Below are 12,696 nucleotides of genomic sequence, written 5' to 3'. Positions count from 1 at the left end.
CACAGTTTGCCAACAACTAAGGTCAGAGTCAGGAAATATTTAGCAACTGTGAACAACTGAATAGATTTGCTTACAGAATGAGCTTTTAGGATTGGACTGATTACTGGATTTTCAATTTGCTACCGTGAAAAAAAGTAACAGTTCTAGAACAAACTTACTAGTTCATTTAGCCAATGCAAATAATAAAACTTTAGAAGTAAATCCTAGAGCTTCAAAACTCTTATTCAAAAGAGAAGAGAAGATCTGTAAAACAGTGTGAACTGCAAGTTTCTAGAAAATGTTTCTGAACTTTGGTAGCTTTTATGTATAGAGTCCTAGTCTAAAATGCAGTTAATTTTTGAATGTCAGCAGATTTTGAGTACATGCTTAAGATTACTACTAAAATCAAAGCTGGCTTACAGTGAGGTTTTGTCCTCTTCTGAAGACAGAGAGATACGAGGAAAAAAGCATTCACTTTAGCAAAGAAGAAATTGAATAGGGAATGCTCAGTATTATTTAATGAAATTGAAATAAAAAAAAAAAAGTAAGTAGTGGAAGAAAACAAAGTTTTGCAAAAGTGACATGTCTAAGATGGATATTTTGATACAATGCAACTAAACTGGATATATTAAAAAAATCTTCATACTTAATGTATTTATGCTGTGAAGTTCCCAAACCACCTTAATTTGAATGTTGTTGTGTACACAATGTTCTCTAGGGTACAAAATTCTGTTAAAAGTTTCAGACTTCCAGAAGACATCTTTCTGTGTAACACTGAGCTTAAATCTTTGAGTGCCCCTGACAGTACCCAAACATAGTAATAAAACAGAAATAAAACATAATCTTACATTGGTATCCTTACTTGATTTTGAAAATTTTCTTAACACTTAAATCATTCGCTTACCATATTACAATTAAAAACAAAACAGAAAATACTGCATGCCTCAGTAGAACTCTTACACTTGAATGTTGGTTTTTACATTGGTTGTTAGGTTTCTCTGCTCAGACTGTTTTGTAGCTTTTCTGTTTTCCCATGTGTGACAATTAAATTTCATCACACACAGAATATCAGACCATTTACAAAAAAATTCTAACATGAAAACCTAAAATATTACATCTTAAATACTCCCACTGCTTTAAAAGCAATATATAGTTAAACAACTGGGCAGACATTATTTGTCTAAAGCAAATTTCACCGAAGTATATTCACAGGTTTACACTGTAGAACTTTGAAAAGTGTATCTTTTTCAAATATTTGACCAAGTACTTAAAAAGGTTGAAGTAATTCAGCACTCAAATTGTAGTGTTTGATGTAATTTCTGGCATCACTACAACAAATGTCACATAAAAGAAAAGGATCTTATTTAAAGTAAGGTCTTGACAGCAGTCTGGCATGGTCAATAATACTATTCACAAATTGGAAGGCTGGTTATAATCAAACATATATGGAGGGAATTGGTTTTTTTCTCTGACCTCTTGGAACAATGTAAACACTTGAATTTTCACTCCTTAGTCTTTCTTAATTACTCTAGTCTCTGAATACAGAAAAATATTAGGTAGGCATAATACGTAAGATGAACAATTTGAAGAAGTGATACTAAATGTGATGCCAATAATAATAAAGATCTGCCAGTGAACTTAAAATAGATGTCTCATGCTGCCACCAGTTCATTAGAATCCTCCAGAATTAGACCCGATCCTGCATCAAGTCCAGTATGACCTAAGCCTTATTCTCACAGTTCTGTAGTCTTCAGCGAATTTCTCCCACTATGATTGCAAGTCTTGGCTTAGATGCAATGTTTTTTAATCAAGCACAGAATCATAATAATGTGGTTACATAGCCTCTGAACTAGCATTTCTCACTAATGTAGCCAGCCCAAAGCACAGCAGACATACTGCAAGTGTCTGCACCATCTGCACAGACATACCTGATACAGCACGACACAACTCACTCTCCATCCCACATTGCCCAAGAGGACAGGCAGAGAAATGGAAAAATCTCCTGCTACATACACATTAATTTCCTGATAGCAGTATGTTTTAAATATATGCAATTTCTTATATGTAAGCTAATGTGTTATAGGTAAACTATTATACTTTTAGCAGACTGTCTTCCATGTCGATAGCTTTATGGCACTGAAGAATATCCAGGCCAGTAAATACAAAATGACTAAGTGAACTAAGTGAGATATACTAACTTCTTTTAACTTAGGGGCAAAATTACTTACTAGGTACAAAAATTCTACTGGTGTTAGAGTTCATTGTATTCAAGGTAAATTGTTTCTAAAGTCTATTCTATTATTCTTCAGTTGTAAATTCTGTTTCACAGTAAAGGCATGCTTCGTTCCTTTCACTTAATCTCTTTAAGCAGTTAAGATTCCACCCTTCCATCCCACTCCCTAAATTACACATATCTTCAAGTATCTCCTAATAAATTAGTTCGCATAGTGTTCTGCTAGTTTTGGGTGGCTTTGTTCATTTTTATTCAATTCATCCATTTCACCCAGTTCATTATCTTTTTTTGGTGGTACAATACTTAGAACTGAAGGCAATAAATACAACTGCACTTTCACAGTTAAGGCATTTGTAGCAAGAATCATACAGTGGCAGCCACATCATGATGAAAATTCCTGTTCGGTTTGTTTTCTACTACGAAACTGAAATATCTTTCACTATATTTTCATTGATTATTTTATCCTTCACCACTTGCATCTCATTTAATGTCTTTTCAATTTTGTCTTAAATTTTAGAACATGTTTATTTTTAGAATTTTTAGTTAGGTTCTCCAAGAACTAGTTGAATAGGTTCTTTCCTGCCATCTATCTCTCTCAACAGGTACTGGAACAGATTCCTTCCTATAATGAAAAGGAGAACCAAGATTATTCAAGATTATTTTCAGCATTAGCTGTTACCTACAGATTTTCAACAGGTTTATCTCCTACTTGCTATTTATTTCAAAGAAAGTATAAAACCTCCAGCAAACCTGGTATATAAGGGCTTTGCTTGAATAAAAGGTAGCCTTGCAAACTGTACCATAGTAGTAACTTTGAGTATTGCCCAAGTATTACTTTAGTCTGTCACTGTAAAGATGGTTTTCTTTAAATTACCAAGTCCTCTAACTTAACTGGCTTGGAATCAGGATAAGATTTAAGCAATAGTGTAAGAACTGGTGTATATGGCACTGTTCAAGATAATTTATCATATATGCACATAAGGACTACTCTTTACCTCCTCTATACTTCTACTCGCAGTTCTTTTTTTACATGGTCAGTGACACCATTCATTATCTTGCCAGTGAGAGCTTATATTCAATCAGTGATTGTGCAGGATTCCTAGAACTTTTTCAGAGTCACTAACTTTTAACACTTGGTGCCAGATTTCATGTACAATTTGCAACTTGAGTGTTTAAAACCCACTCTTTTCTGTTTCTTCAGTTCGGCTAATAAAGAGTGTTACATCCACCTGGACTAAAATGTGCATTTTACATACTATTATAAACATAACAATTTATGCACATTTAGAAAAAAACAGAATATAAAATTTGCCTGATAATGAAGTGGGCAGCTGAAGATCCCATTTTGCTAAGGTTTAGGGAATATATGGTAATGGCTTTCTGAATTTGAGCTCCACTGCTGTCATAAAATACATTAAAGTCTGAAGTCAGTAGCTTTGAGTTCAAAGTTAACCATCTGCATTTAAATACCTTTCCAAGTCAGAATGTCAAGAAGTCTTTCCAAGTCAGAAGTCACAGCACAGATGTAATTAAAGGACATTAGAAGGAGAAATACTACCTCAATTGAAAGAATGAATGCTACCTGTACAATATTCTTATACTGTATCATTACTTTATTCTTATATGGCATCATTACATTATTACCATTCTTACGGAAAGAAAAGAATCTACATTTCAATAATAGAATGCTCACATTTATCCACATAAACCACAAAACTAAAAAAAAATTTAAGAGTGGAATGTTAACTGGAGATCTACACAAAACCCTTACCTTCTTTCTCTTTGGGTTTTAAAGCTCTTTCTTCTTTTTTCTGCTTTGCTTCCAGCAGTTCACGTTTCAGTTGTCGCACTTCTTTCCTTAGCTCCTCACTGGAAAGAGAAATATTTATATGAATAGAACCTTCTGAGAATGTAGAGCCATTCAGAAGAAATGGAATCAAAGTTAATGTGCAGTAGATCTTTGATATAAACAAATGGAAGTTAATGACTCACTGATGTTAAGAACATAGCTTAAAAATCAATTAAGACCTAAGAAAGTTTATATTTTCATTAGAAGAGACAACAAATGAACAATAACAGACATCTTATTTTAAGACCCCACAAGAAATTAAGAAAAATGCCAGAGAAATGAATAATAAAATGAGGAATCTCCATCTGAAATTTACTTTAAATATTTTAATATTTAACCATGAGAACCACACAAAGAGAATTTGAAACACAGGTATTGCCAAATAAATATTATACGTTATAAAACTCTATTTACTGAAGTAATTAATCTTAGCATCCTGGATTGGAGAAGCAATGTAGTGTTGTAACAAAGTTATGAAATGATACATTACCAGGTATGAAAATTAATTTCATGTTACAAATTTTACAAAAATCTCAGGTGATAAAACACTAGAAAGAAGAAAATAAAATTTGCAAGTCATTGTGCCAATATAAAATCAAATATTTGTCTTTATAGAATTGCAAGGGACCTCTGAAGACAAGCCAGTCCAGCTTCCTTGTTCAAAGCAGGGCCAAACACAGTAGATTGCTGAGAGCACTGGCTAGTCAGGTTTTGAATATCCAGAAATGGAGACTCCATGTCTCCTGGCAACTACTCCTTGATCTCACTCAATGCAAAAAAGCTCTTTTGTAAATTCAATTTAAATTGAATTTCAGTTCATACCTATTTGTGCACATCTGGTTACCTGTGGAAAAGAACTGATAACTGCTTCAAATTTTCTGGTGTTAGAATCTTTATTTTTCACTTTTTATTTTTTTTCATTATATTCTCAGTTAAGGTCTGGTTGATATAGTATTCACCACAGTCAATGAACAGCAGAAATATTACAATGCAGGAACATGACATGCAAGCATCTCCCTGCAGTTGTTTTAAGTACCTCAGTTCTCATCTGTAATACTCACAACATAACAGCCTTTTTTAAGGAAAGACTTAGAACTGGTGGGTGATTAATTTAATTTTCTTTGGTATGTATGCACAGAGTTTGTGAAAAGCACTAGAAAAAGAAGACCATCGCTGTAAATTTATTCAAACAGTCAACTGCAGCAGTAGGTCTTCATTTCCAAGAGAATGGCAGAAGCTACATTAAGCTACATTAACAGCTTTTTCATAGGACTACAGCGCTACTTTTCTATCCTGAGAAGAAAATCATAGGGGAAGATAAAGAGACATTTTTAATCCAGGTGACTCGAATGCTTTTCTAGAAATTGGGAATAGTAAGGAAAGCAACTGTATTACAATAGAAATCTAGTATACTGCAACATTTTCACAGAGAAGTTGCATGGTAGGAACAACACATGCCAATAAAAGTGGTAAGTTTAAAATATTTAGAGTGCCAGACACTGATAACAACACAGTCAGAGGGAGTTACAAATGACACTTATTAACAGAGCCTAGCATATCAGTTTTCCTGTCACAGGGACCTACTTATTCTTTTGCTTAGTTATCTGAACACTATTGCAGCATGAACAATGAACTACCTAGTGACAAGTATTCAGCTCCACATCTCCTTGTTTTTCCCAATGGCAACAGGTTTTTGTACAGAACACTGAAGGTTTTAATTCCTAGAGAGACTAATTCCAAAATGTTTTTTTCAAGCCTCTCTTTGATCAGTACTAGGTCAATAAAGGACTTGGTTCTCTATATAGGCTCTACACTTCCCAAAGTTTTTATTCCTAGGCTCACTTTGCCAAATTAGGTTGATAAGAGAGGCAATCCAAAAAAGTTTCATGGTAAAGAGGAAGTCATAAGAACTGGCTGATAGGAAAGCCAGACTACACTCATTTACTGGAACAGAACTAGAAGTGACTCCTGACTTTGTAAACAGGAAAATGTCAAACTGATAAGGCAGAGCAGAATCCAAGTAAGGGACCACAGTCTGTACCTGCACCTGTCATCTTTGAGGTATACGCTTTTGCATGCTGTAAATTTGCATTCAAATTTAATAAGATAGCTGTTGGTTTGTAATCAACTACGTAGTTGATTATTGCTGTCTCTGCAAAGTTTCTGTTGCTACAAAGGCTTAGCTCTCTTTGCTCCATCCTTGTCCCACTAACTCCTTGGTTCCACTGTTACACTGAAGGCCCTCCTCTTCCTCTCGCTTCCTGCTTCTTCCTCTTCTTGCCACTTCCTGCCACCTGGAAGCCACTCCCCCTCTCTCAACACAGAGAGCTACTTGCAGAGCAGGTGAAACCTTCCTCTGCAGAAGACTGAAAAAGATCTAGATAAATTATTCATAAGTCCAGAATTTTCAGATTCTACTCAGAACAATAAAATGGTTTTATGTAGAAAATTTATAGTGAAATCAAGTCTAGGATTCCATTTGAATTTCTGTTTCAGCAGTGGCTTGGTTTGATAGCACTGTGAATAGTTTGATAGGACTGACAGGAACTCCAGAATCGAGGAGATATGAGAACTTACGTAACTTCAAGCTGAGATATAGTTACACCCTAAAGACATGTCTATAGTGAAGGCATCAGCTTTCCTAGTAAACTATCTGAATGCATGATCCATTAACACCTTTACACTGTTAACTGTGGTCACCATTCAGGCTTCTCTTTAGCAGTCTAATTTATACTTTTACAAAAGTTCATTTCAAAGGAAAGAATGTTCTCCTAACTTGAATCACTTCTCTCTACTTCAGAATTCCCTGCAGTACCTTCTCAACCCTTTTGAACAAAGACTTCAGAATCAGACACACTGATGGGTTGCAGCATTCTTGTAGGACTCTCCTGGTGGTGTATTTGGTTCGTAACTTGAAAAGGAGCATAAAGTCATCACTGCATTGGGCACTCATTATTCCACAATGATTCTAAATCCACCTCTTAAGTCAATTAGTTCCAAAATGTCATTCAGCAGTTGTACTGTTCTGCAGCTGCAGCCTGCATTTCTGATTTCCAACTATAAAACCTTTCATTTAGTTGTATTTAGTTACATTACAAGGGTTTTTTATTCAGTTGTGCCAACTTAGGAATTAAACACAAATTATTTGTAAAAGTCTGTTCTCATGTACTCTATTATTCTCTTATAAAGACTTTACAAAAATAAAAATAAGAATATCAGTAGCCTTTAAATAAGCATTTGATACAAATCTCTCTGTACTATAAACACTGTAGCAGCTCAGTTATTTTTATAAATCAAAAAGTCACCACTTCTTAAACATTTATCATATCTTCCCACCATCAGTTTCCCCAAAAGGCAACACAGTTACCTATTACCTACAAAATCACAATATCAAGCATTAATTTCAACTTTTTTTTTCTTTTTTTTTTTTTTTTTTTTCTAAAGAGTGTACCAAAAAAGCATCAAAGCATTCTGTTATACCTGGTTAGGAGAGAAGCAATGCTTCATTTCTCTGCTTCATATCTTTCACATGATTAGACTCTGAAATAGTAGTTCTGTTCTTTGAACTCTCATAATTTTCAAACTTTTATTAAAAACGAACACTACCAGAGCAGAAAGCATTCTATTTTCATAGAATTTCTCAGACTTCAGTTAGATAGGCCTGTTATCTGAAAATGTTTAATCTTAAAGGATGCCGCCCAACTTCTCCCTTTTTAAGTTTTTATTCCAATCTTACATACACAGAACTTAAATACCAACTGAATAATTTTTCATTTACCACATAATGGTATTACATCTTAATAAAGGTAATTATTTAACGCAACTACCCTTGGGTTTCCCCCTCCCCTTTTTAATTTAAACTGTTTAAGAAATGCTTCACTGCTTAATTTAAGCACCATGGTAATCTCATCAATTCATTGATTCCTTTGGCATTTCTTGTTGGTATCTGCATTTTAATTTTACATATTCTTTTTCACTGATTTCAAATTTCTTTTAAACCAGAATGTCTCCATCACAGTGTGACTTTACTCAACATTCAGTTTGTGTACCCCTGCAAAATTACTATCTTTCCTTCTGTCCATTCCATTCTGTTTTTAATTTTCCAATTAAGTTATACAAACTAAATGAAATGCTGCATCCAGAGAGTGGTGTTCAACGGCTCACTGTCCCTCAGGGGTCTGTATGGGGAGTAAGACTGTTTAATATCTTGATGAGTGACATAGTGAAACTGAGTGCACCCTCAGCAAGTTTGCAAATGACACCAAGTTGAGTGGTACAGTTGATACACATGAAAGGATGCCATCCAGAAGGACTTGGACAAGCTTGACAAGTGGGTCCATGTGAATCTCATGAGTTTTAAATAGGCAAAGGGGCTCTACTTGGGTCGGAGCAATCCCCAGTATTAATACAAGTTGGGGAGTAAAAGGATTGAGAACAGCCCTGCCAAAAAGAACTTGAGGGTTCTAGTGGGTGAAAACTGGACATGACGACCCAGCAATGTGCGCCTGCAGTTCAGAAAGCCAATTGTATCCTGGGCTGCAACAGAAGCAGCTTAGTAAGCATGTTGCGGGAGAGGATTCTGCCCCTCTACTCTGCTTAGGTGAGGCCCCAACCAGAGTGCTGCATCCAACAGTGAACTCCTTGGCATAGGAAACATGCACATGCTGGAGCAAGTCCAGAGGAGGGTCACAAAGATGATCCAAGGGATGGAGAACCTCTCCTCCTACTAAGAGAGGTTGAGAGTTGGGGTTGTTCAGCCTGGGAAATAGAAGGCTCCAGGGACACTTTACTGCAGCTTTCCAATTTTTAATGGGGGCTTATAAGAAAGACAGTGACAGACTTTTTTGCAGGGTCTGTTGCGATTGGACAAGGGGTAATAGTTTTGAATTCAAAGAGGGCAGATTCAGATGAGATACAAGGAAGACATTTTATAAGATGAATCCCTCGGTTCATTTAAGGTCAGGATGTATGGGGCTTTGAGCAACCTGATCTAGTGGAAAATGTCCTGCTTGTTGCAGGGGCTGTAGACTAGACAACCTTTAAAGGTGTCTTTCAACCCCACCCATTCTATAATTCTATGATTTAGTCATGAACACTATTTTACTAGTAATCTCTAAGTCAGCAATAAAGTGAATAATCCAACAATTTCACTTGCACCTAATGGCTGAGTAGTACCTTTTCTTAACTTCAACGCAGCAAAAGTATCTTCACGACTTTTTTGCAACTTTATGTACTTCATGGCAAAGCAGGCCTCAGACAACACAGAAGTATTGGTCTGAAAAACCTTCCTCCATTTTTTATGATCTCAAGTTTAAAAGATTATTTTAATTTATTATTTCAACATATAAACAGCAAAAGTTTCTTAACTCCAAGTCTACAACTGTTTCAGAAATTAATGTCACAAGTCATAGAAAGCTAAAATACTCTAAGAACCTAGACATATCCATATGGTTGGGCAAACTCCACACAAAATCTGATGAAGACTGCCTGACCTTAATCTTCCTACTAAAAGCAGACTTTGGTGGATCAAGATTCCATCCCTATGAAACGCAATAGCAAGAAGTGGCTAGCACGCAAGATTAAAGGTTAATAACAAAACTCTTGTCTTGGTTTGTCACTAAGGGTCTAAATCATAAGTGAGCCTGCACATGATTGCTACACTGTGCTCTCAGCTATGAGCTGTGAGCAAGTGTAGATCTAAAACCTCATTACAGTGTTGTTACAGTTTTGGTACCTTAGCCATTTTACTGATTCAAATTCAGTTGATTTTTGACTTGAATAAAGTGCTGGCAAAACCCACTTAAGTGCTTCTTTACTAAAGGAGCTCTTCCATCTGTTAGGTTTTATTTGTACCAGAACTAAAGCTTTATATTTCAATATACTTTTATCTTAATAGTACGGTCTTCTGCAGTTATCTTCCTAACGACAAATATTCCATGCTTCAGCTTTCTAATATTTTTTACATTTTATTTTTGATCAGGAACTAATATTTTGTTCATAAAGAATAAAATCAGTTGGAAATTTAGTCTAATATTTTAAGTTAAATGAACAGAATTGTTTCTAAGTGCCATGTACTGAAGCTGACTATCTGAAAGTAATTAAGGGTCTTCTAAACTGACAAAGTAACTTAATTCAAAAAGGAGACGTTCTATATTCTAATGACTTCACGTAGGCAAAAGAAAAGAGAATTGATTACATAACTAAGCAGTAATTCTGATTTTGGTGTAAGTGACCATATGATTATACTTGCTTTGCTTTGCAAAAGCTCAAAACCACTCCTCCTTCTCTATACATACACAAGTGTCTTTGTACTTGTATGCTCCTGTATACATGTATATAAATCATAAACGGCTGTATTTATTTAAGCATACCAAATCTGTAACAAACAATATATATATTATATATAGACACAAATAAGAGGCATAAAATCTTATTCAACTGTGATTTAGGGAAAAATTGTTGCATATATTGAAACTGTAATTTAGATATTTCCCATCCAGTGAAGACAAAGTTCAGTAGATGTTAAAATTCACTTGATGTCTATATGTGAATCACAAAATGCCAGAAAACTTCGCTTTCTGTGCATTTCCTAATTTACCCCAACTCTGGTCTAAACTTCACTACAATTCACAGTATTCACTATTCCCTCTCTAGACTCCACTTATACCCCTGGAGAGGTCCAAACTGCTTGAGGTTACCCTAGCACACAGTCATTTATTAACGCGGATACAAATATATTCTTTCAAAACCTAAGTATTTAGGTGGTGGCAAAACAATACAGATAGCCTCACAGTCAGAGGATTCACTCAGATAAATGCAAATTTTTAATAGAGGAATTGTTAGGAGATTGAACAACTGAAAGATCATGGTATATTCTGCATCACTGGATCTGGATTTTTTCTAAAAAAATAGTAGTTGAAACAAGAATTCAGGTAAGTGCTGTTTTCTGCACTAATGATTAAATTATTATTTTGATGGCAAACCATGTTCTTTTTATGGTATTACAGTTACATTACTTACATTTTTTAAAGGCAATTTCCTTTAATTTGCTTTTGCTTTCTTCTCATTCAATATCATCAGCATAAAATTACTAACTGGTTATCCTCAAATGGTAACATTATTTAGGAAGTGTTGTTCCAAGTAAGTACATCAGAACAAGGAAAACAATCCAAAACAGTCTTAATCATTTTGCAACTAATTTTAAGGTGTTATAAAAAATAAAATTATGTCAAGACTGTCACATGAGCAGCATCCTTTAACATATTAATAAAATAAAGTGAGTACTGACGTACTTTAACACTGCTTGTGTTAATTTCATAGACTAATAGATGATTTTAATTCAGCTTGGATAAACCAAATAAAAACTAAGCTACAGCACAATATTATGAACTCATAGTGTAAGGTAATAGCCTGGAAAGAAGCCCTGGATTCAATTCTGTCCTGTTACAGGCAGTCGCATTTCTTTCCTCAAATGCACTAATTCCATTAAAAGCATATTTCATGCTCTCTTTATCATATTTATTAATGATAATTTTCAATGCCTATTATATCATTAGCACCCATGATATGAATAGAAAGGTCATCCTAGAACTGACAAGGAGGCATCTTAACAATATCAGGGACAATGAGGAGTAATTCCTATTCAAATGACAGCTTTTGGTTTCTGCTAGATACTCTTGAAAAATGGACAATATTTTGTTTGAGAATTCTAATTGCAAGTTCAAATACTATTTTCAAGCAGAGAAATCCAACAATAGAAAGGTACAACATGAAATGTTGTCTTTGCACAACCAACTGATTTGCAGAATGTCTGGAAGAATTGACATAAATGTCTACTCTGCAATGTCAGATTTGACGTCTTTTCTGATATTCCCCCTTCTGCCTCTTGGGGTATCTTGTGAACAAGCAATTCTTTGAATGGATAGCAAGTTTCCACATTTGGCATGTAGATTTAAAACTTTTCTAGGGTTCAAAAATCTTATTTTTGTCTGGATTGCATTACTGTTCATTTCTGGTACTGCAAGAATTTTACAACTGTAAATATGAGAATAAAAATTATAAATTTGGAATATGCACCATGTCTTTTTGCCAGCCTGGTTTTGCTGTAGGAATCAGAAATGGTGTACTGCAGTTGTAGCTCTCATAAGATGATGATATAAAAATGGTAGCAGACACATAGAACAGGTCTTAACATTGAAAACTTGTAGGTGAAATAATTGCAATTATATGTACTGGGCCCTGTATGGACATCTGTGCTTACACTGAGGGTAACATGAATGCTGTTGTTGACTTTAAGAGTATCTGTATGTGTATATTACAGTTTACAATTAGTAGTGTAACTCTTTCTTAAAAAAAACAAAACCAAAAAAACTTTTGCACTGAATGCTATGGATGAATTGCCATTATTTATATATTTTTCTTAGCATTATGGAAAGATTCCAGCGATGAAAATTAATGGGACTGGCATGTTTATTAAAGACTATATGGTCAACCACTACTGTCTTTTAAGTTCCATAAACCTGAGTGTGAATAGGTGCATCACATAATAAGAGAGAGACACATCAGAGAACTGACACTATATTTTACTGTAATTATGCATACTAGACTATAAGCTACACAGTATATCAACAATCTC

At 34.7% G+C, this 12,696-nt stretch overlaps 1 protein-coding gene across 2 annotated transcripts in view; it reads right to left on the bottom strand.

Moving 5' to 3' along the window:
• Positions 1 to 12,696, bottom strand: part of CWC27 (CWC27 spliceosome associated protein homolog) — a 95,541-nt gene that overhangs the window by 23,179 nt on the left and 59,666 nt on the right. The window contains exons 11-12 of one of the 2 annotated variants that reach the window (XM_027887728.1): positions 3,984 to 4,081; positions 2,683 to 2,834 (exon numbers count right to left, since the gene is read on the bottom strand). In XM_027887728.1, the coding sequence (XP_027743529.1) occupies positions 2,752 to 2,834; positions 3,984 to 4,081 (181 nt within the window). In that variant the 3' untranslated portion in view covers positions 2,683 to 2,751. Of the gene's footprint in view, positions 1 to 2,682; positions 2,835 to 3,983; positions 4,082 to 12,696 lie in introns of those variants that run through there. The other variant, XM_027887727.1, reaches the window with a different exon arrangement.

Source organism: Empidonax traillii, unplaced genomic scaffold, assembly GCF_003031625.1.
Source record: "Empidonax traillii isolate 1590-97213 ecotype Southwest subspecies unplaced genomic scaffold, ASM303162v1 scaffold220:size741200, whole genome shotgun sequence".
NCBI lineage: Eukaryota > Metazoa > Chordata > Aves > Passeriformes > Tyrannidae > Empidonax > Empidonax traillii.
The sequence above is the reverse complement of the archived record's forward strand: the minus strand, read 5'-3'. Positions and strand labels throughout refer to the sequence as shown.